This window comes from Geotrypetes seraphini, chromosome 4 (assembly GCF_902459505.1).
Source record: "Geotrypetes seraphini chromosome 4, aGeoSer1.1, whole genome shotgun sequence".
Classification (NCBI taxonomy): Eukaryota; Metazoa; Chordata; class Amphibia; order Gymnophiona; family Dermophiidae; genus Geotrypetes; species Geotrypetes seraphini.
The window spans coordinates 134,036,357-134,054,336 of record NC_047087.1 but is presented as its reverse complement, the minus strand read 5'-3'; the positions used below and the strand labels follow the sequence as shown (position 1 = coordinate 134,054,336).

General features: G+C 43.8%; 1 protein-coding gene across 1 annotated transcript in view; it reads right to left on the bottom strand.

Annotated features, from left to right (window-relative positions):
- Nucleotides 1–17,980, bottom strand: part of MBTPS1 (membrane bound transcription factor peptidase, site 1) — a 308,154-nt gene that overhangs the window by 215,077 nt on the left and 75,097 nt on the right. Inside the window, exons 7-8 of the mRNA XM_033942001.1 lie at nt 17,734–17,850; nt 5,903–5,970 (exon numbers count right to left, since the gene is read on the bottom strand). Of these exons, the coding sequence (XP_033797892.1) occupies nt 5,903–5,970; nt 17,734–17,850 (185 nt within the window). The remainder of the gene's footprint in view (nt 1–5,902; nt 5,971–17,733; nt 17,851–17,980) is intronic.

Genomic DNA, 17,980 nt, shown 5'->3' with positions numbered 1-17,980 from the left:
CTGCGGCGGCCCAAACAGTTCACGACCTGTCTAAATCACCAGAAGGGGCCCCCATGCCTCCTTGGTTTCCTAATTGAGTCCTATCTTCCTATCAAAGTCCTAGCCATCCGGTCTTGCACCTGCACGACCTGGTTGGGTTTCTACATTTATTTTCTGGTTAGCTTTCTCAGTATCCCACGATCTCTTTATCCCTCAGGAATCCATCCAGTCTCTGTTTGAATCCCTGTACCGTACTCTGCCTGATCACTTCCTCCGGTAGCGCATTCCAAGTGTCCACGACCCTCTGGGTGAAAAAAAACTTCCTTGCATTGAACCTATGCAAGGAAGTTTTTTTTTCACCCAGAGGGTCGTGGACACTTGGAATGCGCTACCGGAGGAAGTGATCAGGCAGAGTACGGTACAGGGATTCAAACAGAGACTGGATGGATTCCTGAGGGATAAAGGGATCGTGGGATACTGAGAAAGCTAACCAGAAAATAAATGTAGAAACCCAACCAGGTCGTGCAGGTGCAAGACCGGAGGGCTAGAACTTTGATAGGAAGATAGGACTCAATTAGTTCATACGGGATTCCTCAAGGTTCAATTCTTTACATAGTAACATAGTAGATGATAGCAGATAAAGACCCGAATGGTCCATCCAGTCTGCCCAATCTGATTCAATTTATTTATTTTTTCTTCTTAGCTATTTCTGGGCAAGAATCCAAAGCTCTACCCAGTACTGTGCTTGGGTTCCTACTGCCGAAATCTCCATTAAAACCTACTCCAGCCCATCTTTCCCCACTTTTATTTAATATCTTTCTATCACCTCTCTTAACCCTCAGTTAATCTATAGGATTCTCCTCTTATGCATATGCAGATGATATTCAGCTCCTGTACCCCTTAAATACAGCAGATCTCAATGAGATAACAACCATAAACAACAAACTAAAACAAATAAGCCAATGGCTAAAGGATAATATGTTGGCATTAAACGCAACCAAATCTTCCGCAATGTTTTTCCCATGGAAAAATGATCTTACACTTTCATCACAGATTCTCTTAGACCAAGGGTGCCCACACTTTTTGGGCTTGTGAGCTACTTTTAAAATGACCAAGTCAAAATGATCTACCAACAATAAAATAAAAAAAAAACACAAAGCACACTGTACGCTGAGAAAATGTTAATTATCATTCCTATTCCGGGTTTTTTTGAAAGAGGTCAAGGCAGATGACTCTATGCACTGTCACCTCAGTAACAACCATACAAAAATAGACAAATATACCCCCCTCCCTTTTTACTAAACCACGATAGCAGTTTTTAGCGCAGGGAGCTGTGCTGAATTCCCAGCGCTGCTCTCGACGCTCATAGGCTCCCTAAAAACCGCTATTGTGGTTTAGTAAAAGGAGAGCCGTAGTGCAAAATATAGACAGCAGATATAAATTCAGACATATTTTGATCACTAAATTGAAAATAAAATCATTTTTCCTACCTTTGTTGTCTGGTGATTTCATGAGCCTCTGGTTGCACTTTCTTCTAACTGTGCATCCAATCTTTCTTCCCTTCTTTCAGCCTGTATGCTTTCTCTCCTCCAGACCTCATTCCCTCCCCCAACTTTTTCTTCCTCTCTCCCTGCTTCCCTTTCTTTTTTTCTCTCTTCATGCCCCCTTTCTTTTTTTCTGTTTCCCTTCTTTCCTTCTGTTTCCCTGCCTGCCCCCTTTCTTTCTTTCTCCCTGTCCTCCACCAAGCCACTGCTACCACCATCTGGGAACAGGCCCCCAAGCCGCCGCCACCATCGGGTAACAGGCCCCAAAGCCGCCACCGCCGCCCCAAGCTCTCTCTGCTTCCCTGCGTCGGGCCGACCAGCATTCCTCTCCCCGACGTCAATTCTGCCGTCGGAGAGGAAGTTCCGCCCAGGCAGGCAGCGATTGGCTGGCCCGAACTTCCTCTCCGACGGCAGAATTGACGTCAGGGAGAGGAAGGCTGATCGGCCCGGTAGATCGCCAAGGCAAAGTGAGTCTATCACAGAGCCCAGGATGGGCTCCCCGATCGACTCACTTTGCCCTGGTGATCTACCAGTCAATCGCAATCGACCTATTGGGCACCCCTGACTTAGACAATACCCCTCTTCAAAAAATAACCACAACAAAAATATTGGGAGTAACATTAGATCAGGAACTTACCTATCATGACCAGATTAGTTTAGTGGTTAAAAATTGTTTTTATAAATTACGTCTCATTAGATCTTTATCAAAAGTCTTAAAGCCCGAGGCCCTTAACATTCTAATACATTCATTAATCATTTCAAGGCTGGATTATTGTAACTCTTTATATCAGGGCATAACACAAAAAGAAATAAGAAGATTACAGATAATACAAAACACAGCAATAAAAATTATCACTAACTCAAAAAAATACGATCACGTTACACCACTTCTACAAGCAGCTCATTGGCTACCAATCACACATAGAATAACCTTTAAAATTTTATTGGTAACTTTTAAAAATTCAACAAACTCATGCTCCAACTTTTCTACATCGTTTCTTAACACCAGATTCACTATCCAGGACATTGAGATCAACACAACAACAGCTATTGACTATTCCTTCATTAAAGATAATAGGAACCAGAAGATCTACCATTTTCTCAGTTATAGCACCCCAACTTTGGAACAATTTACCAATTTATATTCGTAATGAATCTTCTTTAGAAAAATTCAAGCGTTCCTTAAAAAGTTTTTTGTTCAAGGACGCTTTTGAAAAATAGACAACACAATTTTACAAATCACCAAACTTCTTAGATCTAAATTAGATTTCTGTATAGATTCATCTTTTTTTTTTTTTTCTTTCTTTTTTCTCTTTTTTTTCTTCTTTTTGTGTTACCTACCAAATGTGTTCCCCGCTAAATGTTTTCTTTCTCTCTTTAAAGATTGTAGTTCATCCCTTTCACCTTCCGTACCAGTTATGTATTAGAATGGATAGAATTTGATTGTAATTATGTTAAATAGTTTTGTTCTACCCCCCATTTTTAAAATGTTATACGCTTTGAAGCTTTTGATATTGCGTACATAACAAAAAATTTAATAAACTTGAAACTACAGTCCACTTCTGATGGGATGGACATGGAGTTTTAGGAAGAATGTTAGAAAAACAACTAATTGGCTAAGATGGAATGCCGATACCACTTTAGGAAGGGATGCATGAGAAAGTAGTAAGAAGTAGTAAAAAGAGCAGAAAGAATCTGGAGAAAAGAACAGAGTCTAGAACCCTATATTAGCTGAAAGAAAAAAATAAAAATGCAAATTAGCACTAACCGAAGCAAAGAAGGCATACTTACAAACCATAACAGGTGTTATTCAGGGACAGCAGGCAGATATTCTCATATGTGGGTGATGTCATCCACAGAGCCCGGTACAGACAGTGTGAAAAGTGAACTGCCACTTTAAGTTTTTTGAAACTTCACAACTGCCCACATTATGCATGCATGAGTGCCTTCCCACCTGACGACGGCTCACAGTACATCAGTTCCGTAAACACACTAAGAAGCTAACCAGGGGCGGTGGGAGGGATGTGAGAATATCTGCCTGCTCTCTCCAGATAACACCTGTTACAATAAGTAACTGATTTATCTTAGGACAAACAGGCAGCATACTAGAAACATGATGGCATATAAAGGCCAAATGGCCCATCTAGTCTGCCCATCCACAGTAACCATTATCCCAGACCCTCTTGAATTCAGACACAGTCTCTATTTCCACCACCTTTTCCGGAAGACTGTTCCATGCATCTACCACCCTTTCCGTAAAAAAGTATTTCCTCAGATTACTCTGGAGTCTATCATCTCTTAACTTCATCCTATGCCCTCTCATTGCAGTTTCCTTTCAAATGAAAGAGACTCGACTCATACGCATTTACATTACGAATGGTATTTAAACACCTCTATCATATCTCCTCTCTCCCATCTTTCCTCCAAAGTATACAGATTTAGATCTTTAAGTCTGTCCCCATACGCCTCATGACGAAGACCACTCGCTATTTTAGTTCTGAACCGACTCCATCCTTTTTATATCTTTTTGAAGGTTCAGCCTCCAGAATTGGACACCATATTCTAAATGAGGTCTCACCAGAGTCTTATACAAAGGCATCAATACCTCCTTTTTCCTACTGGCCATACCTCTCCCTATGCAACCTAGCATCCTTCTAGTCTTTGCCGTCACCTTTTCAACCTGTTTAGCCACCTTAAGATCATCACATACAATCACACCCAAGTCCCGCTCTTCTGTCATGGACATAAGTTCTTCACTTCCTAAACTGTACCGTTCTCTTGGGTTTTTGCAGCCCAAATGCACGACCTTGCATTTCTTAGCATTAAATTTTAGCTGCCAAATTTCAGACCATTCTTCAAGCTTCATCATGTCTTTCTTCATGTTATTCACACCATCCGGCATGTCTACTCTATTGCAGATTTTGGTATCATCCGCAAAGAGGCAAATCTTACCTGACAACCCTTCAGCAATATCATTTATAAAAATGTTAAAAAGAACAGGCCCAAGAATAGAACCTTGAGGCATACCACCGGTAACATTCCTTTCATCAGAGTGATCTCCATTGATCACTACCCTCTGTCGCTTTCCACTCAACCAGTTCCTGACCCAGTCTGTTACTTTTGGACCCATCCCAAGGGCACTCGGTTTATTTATCAGACGTCTGTGTGGAACACTGTCAAAGGCTTTGCTAAAATCTAAATACACCACAACTAGCGCACATCCTCTATCCAATTCTCTGGTCACCCAGTCAAAGAAATTGATCAGATTTGTCTGACAAGACCTACCTCTAGTGAATCCTTGTTGTCTCCAGTCCTGTCATCCAAAGGATTCCAGAAACTTTCCATTAATTTGCTTACCACAGAAGTCAGACTTACCAGCCTGTAATTCTCTACTTCTTCCCTACTTCCACTTTTGTGGAGAGGGACCACATCCACCCTTCTCCAGTCCTCTGGTACCACTCCCGACTCTATGTCAGCGGAGATACCAGAACTTTCCTAAGTTCCTTCAGCACCCTCGGATGTACACCATCCGGCACCATCCCTTTAAGTATATTTAATTTAGCTAGCTCCTCACGAACACAACCCTCTGAAAATCGATCAGGGTCTGTTACTCCTCCATCCCTATTCACATTTAACTTCTGTGGTCCTGCTCCCAGTGCTTCAGACGTGAACACAGAACAGAAATATTTGTTAAGCAATTCGGCCTTTTCTTTATTAGCTTCTACATATTCCTCCCCTTCACCTTTGAGTCTCACAATGCCACTTTTGCACTTATTTATTTAAGCATTTATATACCACATAGTCTAAGTGGTTTACATTCAGTATTTTTCCCTATCTGTCCCAGCAGGCTCACACTCTATCTAATGTACCTGGGGCAATGAGGGATTAAGTGACTTGCCCAGGGTCACAAGGAGCAGTGTGGGATTTGAATCGACAACCTCAGGGTGCTGAGGCTGTGGTTCTAACCACTGTACCACACACTCTCCACTTCTTCCTATCACTAATATATCTTTAAAAAATGTCTTGTCTCCCCGTTTTACCATGTCAGCTATTTTTTTCTTCCATTTGCATCTTTGCCTTCTTGACTACACGACCAGCCTCTCTTAACTTTTCCAGATATTTTTGCCTGGGGGGAGACTGGAGAGGGCAGCGGGAGAGGCAGGAGAGAGCAGCTGGAGCACCGGCGAGTGAAGGAAATCACTCGTTGTATGCTCCAACCGCCTCTTCCTGTACTAAAGTTGGGCTTTACCAATCAGGAGCTGCGTGGACAACTAGCACCTTAGGTCCAAAATGGACTTAGATGGTTTTATTATGCCACTCTATGTTATTAGTTCTATATAAAATCGTTTCTAAAATAAAATGTTCAATTTTGGCCTTACCCATATAAAGGTCCATCATTTCCAATAGCAGAAACCATGATCACATTGTTGGCTGTAAGTTCCCAGACCTGCACATGCAAAAAGAGAGGCATTGGTTCTTTACACTAATATAGACCAAGCAGAATTGTCATAAGCTTCTTAGATTGACATATTTGCAGCACTGTTTCCTTAAATCCATACTTCTATTTACAGATCTAAAAGCTAAAACCAACCTGAAAATACACTTTGATTCTGATGTTTGCTTTTGCCTAGATGCAAGGGGTTATTTATGCAGAATACAACAGTATCACAACTATAGTTATTTGTTAATCAATAGGTATCAACTGTTATGGGAAACAAGAATCTATGTCCATAAAGTTAGCCAGCCCTAATGGCTCTGCAGCTGCAGAACAGAACCACCATGCTTGTATATATAAGATATATATATATATTTTTTTTTTTTTTTTGCTGTGACTCGTATGCTCCAAGGAAAGAAATCTAATTTTCTTCTGTTTAAGGACCAGATATGCACACTGGATGGGAGTGAATTAATATCTTGTATTAGATCCTACCTTGGTCCCCCATACTCTTCTCAATCTCTACCTGTCTGTGTATGGTTTAGATGTTTTAATTCTGTACATTATTTGGCATTTCACAGTTAGGTAGCCAGCAAATAAGAAAACTTTGGGAAGCACCGATTGTTACTATTTGGGTTTTTGCCAGTTACTTGCGACCTGAATTGACCATTGTGGAAGCAGGATACTGGGCTAGATGGACCATTAGTCTGACCCAGTATAGCTATTGTTATGTTCTTATAATGCAGAAAACTAGAAGGGAAGTCCTTTCCAAAGGTGGCCCATGAATTCTTAGCAAAGGTCACTCATGTAGAGCGAAATCATGTTTCCTTTTCCTAAAAAAGCAATACCCTTTCCTCTCATCTCCTCTCCCACCTCCCAAACAGGCTACACTTTTTTTGGCCCTTCCACAGGCAGTACTTTACTCTAACCTCTTTACCCAGCCCAGTCCCCTCGATGCATAATTTTCTTCTTGGTCCCCACCACTGGCAACTCTTACTCACTGGTTCAGCTTAAGGCAGTCTGTTTCCTAAAACTAAGGATGAGATGATGGCTCCCCTCACAAAGGAGAAGGCCCTTTGAAAAAAAAGATTAGGTCCTTACCTTGATAATACGTTTTCCAGTAGATAGGGATGGGTATGTTGAAACAACATAAGGTTAATAAAAAAATACAAAATCACTCCAGGGTAGAAATACACTGTTTATGTCCAGTAAGTATAATACTAAAGCGAAAGAAAAGCCTCAGATCAACGGAGAGGTATACCCACACTCTTCCACCCTAACATCACAGGCAAAAACTTTCGTAAAAGTTAAATACTGGCAGATGGGAGTCTAAAAATAGCCAAGAAAAGAACAATGAAAAAACATTAGTATTAACCACTGGCCAGTGTTTTTCACTATTTTTTTCTTGGATATTTTTAGGCTTCCACCTGCCAGTATTTAACTTTTGCAAAAGTTTTTGCCTGTGATGTTAGGGTGGAAGAGTGTGGGTACACCTCTCTGTTGATCTGAGGCTTTTCTTTTGCTTTAGTACCCTGTTTCCCCAAAAATAAGACCTATCCCAAAAATAAGCCCTAGCATGATTTTTAAAGATGCTCCTAATATAAGCCCTACCCCCAAAACAAGCCCTAGTTAAGATTGACCCCCAACCCCCCGCCAAAAACAAGCCCTAGTTAAGAATGACTTCCCCCCCCGAATGTCTCCGAAACTCCCTGACTCCATCCTTGACACTAGTGCTGCCTGATTTGCTGATAAAATCAGACTCGTCTGTTAGTTTGGCGATGAATGGGAGGTTGGTGATCGGGCGATAAGTTGCTGGCTGAGATTCGTCTAATTTTGTTTTTTTAGTTTAGGGAAGACTAAAGCAGATTTCCAGGTTTTGGGGACTACATTGGAGGCAAGGCTCTTGGTTATCATTTCCAAAATGAATGGGCCAAAGGTAGGAAAGAATTTTTTTAGGATTGAAGGACAAGCCTCTAAGGCTACCATTTTGAGATGGATTCGAGCGGCCATTTCTGCAGCTTATGTAGCATCAGGAAAGAAGCTCCACCTTGGGGTGTGGGCTTATTTACTAGAGTCTTTGATGGTGGCTCCGGATGATATTTGCAGGGCTGCTACATGGTCCTCCTTGCACACCTTTACCAAGTTTTACAGGTTTGATGTGGCAGCCAAGCAGGATGCAACTTTTGGTGCCTCGGTATTGGCAACGAGCTCATCAGTACCACCCTGATGTTTTTGAGACTACTCTGTTATGTCCCACTAGTCTTGGAATAAAGGGGGATTGTACAAGAACAAAAGATTTGGTTCTTAACTTTGCTAATCTTCTTTCTTGTAAATCCTCCCTTTATTCCAGGAATCCACCCTATATATTTCTGATTCACTAATCACCTGCCTTGAAGTACTCTGGTATGCTGGATTTAAGTTTCGGACCAGCCTTTATACGAGTCACATCTGACTGGATCTAGCACTAAATTTGAGAGAGGGTCCAAGATGGCGGCGCGATAGAGTTGGCATAAGAGTCCGAGATCTAAGATGGCGGCGCGATAGAGTCGGCGTGTCTTACCTGTCTCCACTGAATCGGCAAACTTCAATTTTTCCTTCGAAAAATGCCTCACACTAAACGGAAAGGAGCTCTGAAACCGATTCCCTTCCAGTCTATGAGCTCAACGCCGGTTCAGCAATCTTTGGAGCGGTATCTGACCTAACTCACTAACTCTTTACTGAGAGAAGAGGGTCCCACAATAGGATTGGATGATAGAGTGTCCAGTCTTCTGGGACACGAAATATCTCTGTCCCCTCCGGATTTCAGTGCCCCACTGTGTCCGGATATCACAAGGGTTCTACCGGTGGTGAGCCCAGGGGTAGAAGTCGCAGGACTGGGCTCAAGCCAGGAGGGAGGTACACCCGAGGAAATGTTCGCTGAGGAAACAAGTTCTGGAGTAGCAGCGAGGATTTCGCAGTCATCAACTCCTCTGGTGGTGACCCTAGAAAGTATTTGGTAGGTCTTGAAAAGGCTGGATGAAACAATGATTAAATCGACTCATGAGGTACTTAACTTATCCGTTAAACTTGACAATCTTTCAAAAAACTTTGAGAAATCCAAACAGGAGTCCACTGAACAAATGCTGCAGGTTAATGCTAATATAAAAGTTTTAAAAGACACAACAACAACCTTGATTAAGGATAAGATTATGATTCGTTGAAAAATGGAACAATTTGAAAATTATAATAGAAACACAGAAGATGACGGCAGAAAAGGGCTACAGCCCATCAAGTCTGCCCACTCTGCTTACCCATCCCCTGTCTATGCCCTAATGACCCAATTTTCTTATCTTCACCCTCCACATGGGTATCCATTTATTCTTAAAGTCTGGCACGCTGTCTGCCTCGATCACCTGCACTGGAAGCTTGTTCCAATGATCAACCACTCTCTCTGTGAAGAAATACTTTCTGGTGTCGCCATGAAATTTTCTGCCCCTGAGTTTGAGCGGGTGCCCTCTTGTGGCCGAGGGTCCCTTGAGAAAGAAAATATCATCTTCCACTTTGACACGTCCCGTGAGGTACTTAAATGTTTCGATCATGTCTCCCCTCTCCCTACGTTTCTCGAGAGTGTAGAGCTGCAATTTGTTCAGTCTCTCTTCATACGAGAGACCCTTGAGCCCCGAGATCATCCTAGTGGCCGTCCGCTGAACCGATTCAATTCTGCGCACATCTTTACTGTAATGTGGCCTCCAGAATTGCACACAGTACTCCAGATGAGGTCTCACCATGGCCCTGTTCAACGGCATTATGACTTCAGGCTTTCGGCTGACGAAACTTCTATTGATACAACCCAATATTGCCTTGCCTTAGATGAAGCCTTCTCCATTTGATTGGCAGTTTTCATGTCTGCACTGATGATTACTCCTAAATCTCGTTCTGCTGAAGTCCTAGTTAAAGTTTATCCATTCAAGAAGTACGACCTGCATGGATTTCCACTTCCGAGGTGCATGACTTTACATTTCTTAGCATTGAAGCCTAGCTGCCAGGTTGAGGACCAACTTTCCAATGTAAGCAGGTCCTGCGCCATATAATTCTGTAAACTGCATTCACTTACTATATTACATAGTTTGGCGTCATCGGCGAATAGTGTTATTTTACCTTGAAGCCCTTGAGTCAGATCCCCTATGAATATGTTGAAAAGGAGTGGACCCAGGACCAAGCCCTGCGGCACTCCACTGGTCACCTCCAATGTTTTAGAGAGGGTACCATTAACCACCACCCTCTGAAGTCTGCCACTCAGCCAATCATTGACCCGTGCAGTTAGTGTCTCTCCTAACCCCATCGATTCCATCTTGCTTAGCAGCCTGCGGTGTGGGACACTGTCAAAAGCTTTACTGAAGTCCATGTACACGACATCCAAAGACTCTCCCAAGTCCAACTTTCTTGTTACCCAGTCAAAGAAGCTGCAGAGATTACGGAGCACACCGAGGACACTGACCTGAGACCCAAGCGAACATTGAAGAAGGGAAAGTCAGCGATCCTAGTGGGGGACTCGATCCTGAGGCATGTGGACAGCCACATAGCAGGAGGGAGAGAGGATCGACTGGTGACCTGCCTCCCGGGAGCGAGAACCAAGGACATCGTGGACAAAATTGGAAAGATCCTGGATGGAGCTGAGACGGAAGAGACCACAGTAATGATCCACATAGGGACGAATGATGTCAGCAGGATGGACTACAGAAGAAGCACGCTGATAGAACAGTTCAAGATCTTGGGAAGGAAGCTGAAGACGAGGACCCAGAGGATAGCGTTCTCAGAGATCCTACCGGTACCGAGGGCAGATGTGAAAAGGCAAGAGGAACTACAATCAATAAATGCGTGGATGAGGAGATGGTGTGAGGAAGAAGGATTCCACTTCGTGAGGAACTGGACGATGTTCTGGGGCAAGAGCAAGCTCTACAGGAGAGACGGATTGCATCTGAGCGTGGCGGGAACTAGACTTCTGGCAAACAACGTCAAAAGAGGAATAGAACAGGCTTTAAACTAAGAAGAAGGGGAAAGCCGACAGTCGACCAAGCGTTGATGATTCGGAAGAAGGTATCCAATGAAGATACTGAGGGGAAAAAAGGCTTGGAAGAAACAAGGGACAATTTACAGGAGTCGACTAACCAAGAAGAGGAAGGTAGAAAGATTGTAGCCAAAAAGAAGACTCTAAAGACCGAAGCACAGGGAAAGGAAATGAAGGCAACAAAATTCCAGGAGCTAAATTGCATATATACTAATGCAAGGAGCCTAAGAAACAAAATGGGGGAATTAGAAGCCATGGCCATTGCAGAAGACATAGACATCATTGGAATCTCTGAAACATGGTGGAATGAGGAAAGCAAATGGGATACAGCACTGCCGGGGTACAAGCTCTATCGCCAGGACAGGTCAGGACAGAAAGGCGGTGGAATAGCACTATACATAAAAGAAAGCATACAATCGACAAGAATGGACATAGCAGAGACGGCCAACAAGCTAGAATCACTATGGGTTAAAATACCGGGAAGGAAAGGGCCTGAAATAAAGATAGGCCTATACTATCGTCCTCCCGGACAAACCGGAGAGATCGATGATGAAATGGAAGCTGAGATGAAGCGAGAATGCAAAAGCGGTAATACGGTTATTATGGGAGACTTCAACTACCCTGGGATAGACTGGAGTCTTGGAAGCTCAAGCTGCACTAGGGAGACAGAATTTCTGGAGGCTGTACAAGATTGTTTCTTGGAGCAGCTTGTTAGAGAACCAACGAGAGGAATTGCCACTCTGGACCTAATCCTAAATGGACTGAGGGGACCTGCAAAGGAGGTGGAAGTAGTGGGACCGTTGGGAAACAGCAATCATAATATGGTCAAGTTCAAAGTGGAACTAGGAATACTGAAAGGAAAGAGAACCATAGCGACAACTTTTAACTTCAGGAAGGGAAACTACGAAGCAATGAGGGAAATGGTAAAGAAGAAACTTAGGAACACTTCCAAAAAATGGCAGACGGTGGAACATGCCTGGTCCTTTTTCAAGGACACGGTGAACGAGGCACAAAATCTGTATATCCCCAGATTCAGAAAAGGGTGCAACAAGAGTCGAACAAAAGACCCGGCGTGGATAACTAAAATAGTGAAGGAAGCGATAGGCAATAAGGAAAATTCATTCAGAAAATGGAAAAAGGACAAATCTGAGGGAAACTTGAAAGAGCACAGGAAGTATCAAAAAGAATGTCACCATGTGGTTCGAAAAGCCAAAAGAGTATGAAGAGACACTAGCCAGGGAAGCACGAAATTTCAAACCATTCTTTAGATATGTTAAAGGCAAACAGCCGGCTAGGGAGGAGGTGGGACTGCTGGACGACGGAGACCGGAAGGGAGCGGTGAAGGAAGAGAAAGAGGTCGCGGAAAGACTTAACATGTTCTTTTTGTCTGTATTTACAAGCGAAGACACAACCAACATACCGGAACCCGAACAAATCTTCAATGGAAATCAAGCACAAAAGTTAACATCCATGGAAGTGAGCCTCGATGATGTGTACAGGCAGATAGAAAAACTAAAAACTGACAAATCCCCAGGTCCGGATGGAATCCATCCAAGGGTTCTGAAGGAACTAAAGGAGGAAATAGCGGAGCTACTACAGCAAATTTGCAACCTATCTCTGAAAACAGGTGTGATCCCGGAGGATTGGAAGATAGCCAACGTTACGCCCATCTTTAAAAAGGGATCAAGAGGTGACCCGGGGAACTATAGACCGGTGAGTCTGACCTCGGTTCCGGGGAAAATGGCGGAAGCACTGATAAAAGAAAACATCGATGAACATTTTGAAAAAAACCAACTTCTGATATCCAGCCAACATGGTTTCTGCAGGGGAAGATCGTGCCTGACTAACTTATTGCACTTCTTCGAGGGAATTAACAAACAGATGGACAGAGGAGACCCCATAGACATCATATACCTAGATTTCCAGAAAGCCTTTGACAAGGTGCCTCATGAACGTCTACTCCGGAAACTGAAGAACCATGGGGTGGACGGAGACGTGCATAGATGGATCAGAAACTGGTTAGAGGGAAGGAAACAGAGGGTAGGAGTGAAGGGCCACTACTCGGACTGGAGGAAGGTCACGAGTGGTGTTCCGCAGGGCTCGGTGCTCGGGCCGCTGCTTTTTAATATATTCATAAATGATCTAGAAACAGGAACGAAGTGTGAGATAATAAAATTTGCGGACGACACCAAACTATTTAATGGAGCTCGGATGAAGGAGGAATGCGAAGAATTGCAAAGGGACTTGGACAAACTAGGGCAGGGGTCTGCAACCTTTAAGACATAAAGAGCCACTTGGACCCGTTTTCGAAAAGAAAAAAAAAACTTGGAGCCGCAAAACCATTATAAAACAAATCTAACACTGCATATATTGTTTCTTATCTTAATGCTATATACAGGATCACTAAATTGAAAATAAAATCATTTTTCCTACCTTTGCTATTTGGTGATTTCATGAGTCTCTGGTTGCACTTTCTTCTTCTGACTGTGCATCCAATCTTTCTTCCTTTCTTTAAGCCTCCTGTATGTTTCCTCTCCTCCAGACCTCATTCTCTCCCCCAACTTTTTCTTTCTGTCTCCCTGTTCCCCCTTCTTTCTGTCTCCGTGCCGTCCCCCAAGCCACTCGGTTTGCTGCCACCGCAATCGGGGAACAGCCCCCAAGCCACCACCGTCCCAAGCTTTCCCTGCAGAAGTGTTGCGCTGACCAGCATTCCGCTCCCTGACTTCAATTCTGACATAGGAGAGGAAGTTCCGGGCCAACAAGGCATTTCTCCTCATTCCATCCAGCCTGAGCCCCATCTCTCCTTGATCCAGCATTTCCCTTCTGTGTCTGTCAGAATTACCATTCCACCTATTTTCCAGCATCACCCTTCTTTGTGTCCATCTCACCTATATCCCTATCTCACCACTTTTTCAGAATCTTCATTTGTCTCTGTCCTTATCTTTACGCCATGTTCACCATTTGCCCTTTCAATGTCTTTATCTCCCCCACACACTTTTTCAGCATTACTTCTATGTCTCTATTTCACCTCCTCTTCATGTCCCCTCTGTATCTCTATCCTTATTCAGTAGGTCCTGCTTACCCTTTCTCTTCTTTGTGTCACTATCTCCATTTTCAGCTTTCCCCCCTTTTCCTTTGTTACTGCACCCTGTAGCTAGAATCTTTCCACCCTCCCTCCACTCCGGCCCAGCCCAGTATGAAATATTTCCTTTTGTTTCCCTCCCCTCTCTCTTTCTCTCTCTCTTCTCCTCCCTCACCCACGAGTCCTGCATCTGGCCCTCTCCCTTCTACCTGCACCTGGCAACACCCCCCTGCTCCGCGGCTCTCTTCAGCAACTTGTCAGCAGCGGTGATCAAGACAAGCTACCGACATCGAGGCCTTCCCTCTACGAGTCCCGCCTTTGTGGAAAAAGGAAGTTGAAACAAGCGGGACTCGCAGAGGGTAGGCCCCGACGTCAGAAGCTTGTGTCGATCGCTGCTGCTGAGTTGCCGAAGAGAGCCGCGGAGCAGGGGATGTGGTCGGAAGCAGGTAGAAGGGAGATGGAGATAGGAAGGCTGTAGATCTCCGGAGCATGACACCGACCCAGGCCAGGATGATTTCTTTTTCAGGCACCTTACAAGTCCAGCGTCGCGGCGGGAAATAGCCATGCTGAGCAGTGAGCTCAGCACTACACAGATGAAAGCCTTGCTTGCTGATTGGTCCGGCGGCACGGCGGGGCGGGGCCGCCGGACCAATCAGCAAGCAAGGCTTTCATCTGTGTATGTGCTGAGCTCACTGCTCAGCATGGCTATTTCCCGCCGCGACGCTGGACTTGTAACTGCATGCCTGCGTGACACACTACCGGAGCCGCAGCAAAGGTGGAAAAGAGCCGCATGCGGCTCTGGAGCCGCAGGTTGCCGACCCCCGAACTAGGGGATTGGGCTGAGAGATGGCAGATGAAGTTCAATGTTGAGAAGTGTAAAGTATTGCATGTGGGAAACAGAAACCCGAGGCACAATTATACGATGGGAGGGATGTTATTGACTGAGAGTACCCAGGAAAGGGACTTGGGGGTAATGGTGGACATGACAATGAAGCCGACGGCACAGTGTGCAGCGGCTGCTAAGAGAGCGAATAGAATGCTAGGTATAATCAAGAAGGGTATTACAACCAGAACGAAAGAAGTTATCCTGCTACTGTACCGGGCAATGGTGCGTCCGCATCTTGAGTACTGCGTCCAGTATTGGTCGCCGTACCTTAAGAAGGATATGGCGTTACTCGAGAGAGTTCAGAGGAGAGCGACACAACTGATTAAGGGGATGGAAAACCTTTCTTACGCTGAGAGATTGGAGAACCTGGGTCTCTTTTCCCTGGAGAAGAGGAGACTTAGAGGGGATATGATAGAGACTTACAAGATCATGAAAGGCATAGAGAGAGTAGAGAGGGACAGATTCTTCAAACTTTCAGAAAATAAAAAAACAAGAGGGCATTCGGAAAAGTTGAAAGGGGACAGATTCAAAACGAATGCTAGGAAGTTCTTCTTTACCCAACGTGTGGTCGACACCTGGAACGCGCTTCCAGAGGACGTTATAGGGCAGAGAACAGTTTCGGGGTTTAAGAAAGGATTAGACAATTTCCTGCTGGAAAAGGGGATAGAAGGGTATAGATAGAGGTTTACTACACAGGTCCTGGACCTGTTGGGCCGCCGCGTGAGCGGACTGCTGGGCGCGATGGACCTCAGGTCTGACCCAGCAGAGGCATTGCTTATGTTCTTATGTTATGTTCTTATGTTCTTATGATTGGATTGGCAGGACCTACCCTTGGTGAATCCATGCTGACTGGGATCCCGAAGATTCCCTTCATTCAAGATCGTGTCCAATTTGCTTTTAATTAGTGTTTCCATGAGTTTGCACACTATTGATGTGAGACTCACCGGTCTATAATTTGCAGCCTCTGCCCTGCAACCCTTTTTATGCAGAGGAATGACATTAGCTAATTTCCAGTCCAGGGGAACTTTCCCCTTACTTAGGGAGAGATTGAATAGCTCAGCCAACGGTTTTGCCAGGACATCGCTCAATTCTCTTGGGTGTAAATTGTCTGGTCCCATGGCTTTGTTCACCTTGAGTCTTGCCAGTTCACTGTAAACTTCACCCTGCTCCATAGAACTTACAATCTAAACAGTTTGGCCCCATCCTGCTGGAATAGCTTTATTTATTCAATTTTCTATACCGTTCTCCCAGGAGAGCTCAGACTGGTTTACATGAGCTAATTCAGGTATTCAAGCATTTTCCCCTGTCTGTCCCGGTGGGCTCACAATCTATCTAATGCATCTGGGGCAATGGAGGGATTGACTTGCCCAGGGTCACAAAGAGCAGCATGAGTTTGAACCCACAACCCCAGGGTGCTAAGGCTCTACCTTTAACCACTGTGCCACACTCTCCCCTTGCAGAGAATCCAGGATCTCCTTACTTCTATAAAATCCTGCAATAAGGATACTTCAGTTGACAATTGGCATATTACAATCACCGGTTAATAATACTTCCACTTTTATAGCTATATTTTTAATGTCTTCAATTAAATCTCTGTCCACTTCTTCTGTCTGTGAAGGAGGCCTGCTATAACACACTAATGTAGATACATTTTCCATTCCCTGTTTCCAGATTAAACCATAGTGCCTCTTCCTTACCCTCTAGTTCCTGCAATTGTGTGGTTTTAATATGATCTTTAACATAATATGCTATTCCCCCTCCTTTCTTCTTAACCCTCTGAACCGATTATAGCCCAGTATAACTATATCCCAAACAATTACAGCAGTAAAAGTATTCAAACAATATTGCCTTTATGTTTCCCATTACTCAAGAATTCAGTACAGAGGTTCTTAGTGTTTTCCTTACATCAGTCATCTGTTGATTAGAGTTGCAAAGAAGTAGCTTTCAGTTCCCTCTGCCACCCCCTCCCCTCCCATTTAAACATTTGTCAATATATAATCTGAAAAGAGATACAAACATGTCAATCATAGAAGAATATTACTCCTTATAGAAGCCCAACCATATATTTTTTTGTATTTGGTGAGTTTTTCAAAAAATATACACTTCTCCTTCCTTATTCACAGGGATTAGAGACAGAGCAGGCCCACAAATATGAAAAAATCACAAATAACTTTTAGGGCTGACTCTGACACACCTCTGTCTCCCGGACCTCTCCACACTGTACCTGGTGGCATAGCAGTGAAGTGGGGCAGGAGCGATCTTCCTAAGCTCCTGCCCTGTGCAGAACCGTCAACAAAAATGGCTGTCATGAGTCCCCATGGTTTCACGAGACTACAGCGGGAACTCACGGCAGCCATTTTTGTTAATGGGGCACAGGAAGATCGCTCCTGCTCCGCTTCTCCGCTAGGCCACCAGGTACAGTGTGGAGAGGTCCAGGAGGCGGGGGTGGATCAGGGTTTAGAAATTCGCAAATAACCGAAGTTGCAAGTCCTAAATCTGTGAATTTGGAGGGAGAAGTGTATGTTATGTTTCTAGAATGCTCAAATTCAAACCATACGTAGGGAAAAACAGAAAAGGCTAAAAGAAAAACAAAGCAAAACTAGATAGAGAACTTTTTTTTTTCATTTGGGCTTCTAAAATATCTAATTAAAGTAGAAACATTTTAAAACCAATATCTAATTACAGTGGAAACTTTTTTGTAAGGGACAGTTCTAATATGTCGACTACCGTTACAAAATTTCATGTGCTGCTTGTACAAACCTTATCAACAAAGGGATGATCCATAAAGTCAGGTCCACCAATACTAAGATTTAACACATCTATCTTCTTTAAAATAGCATAGTTAAAGGCATCCAGAAACCAAGATGTATACGAGACCTGTTCATTAAAAACAACATTTTGTCAAAGGTGTAAAACTCAGATTTTACTTTACAAAATTTTGCATTGTGTAAAATGTATATGCATAACATCATATAAGGAGGATCCTATGGTAGGATCTTCTTAGGAA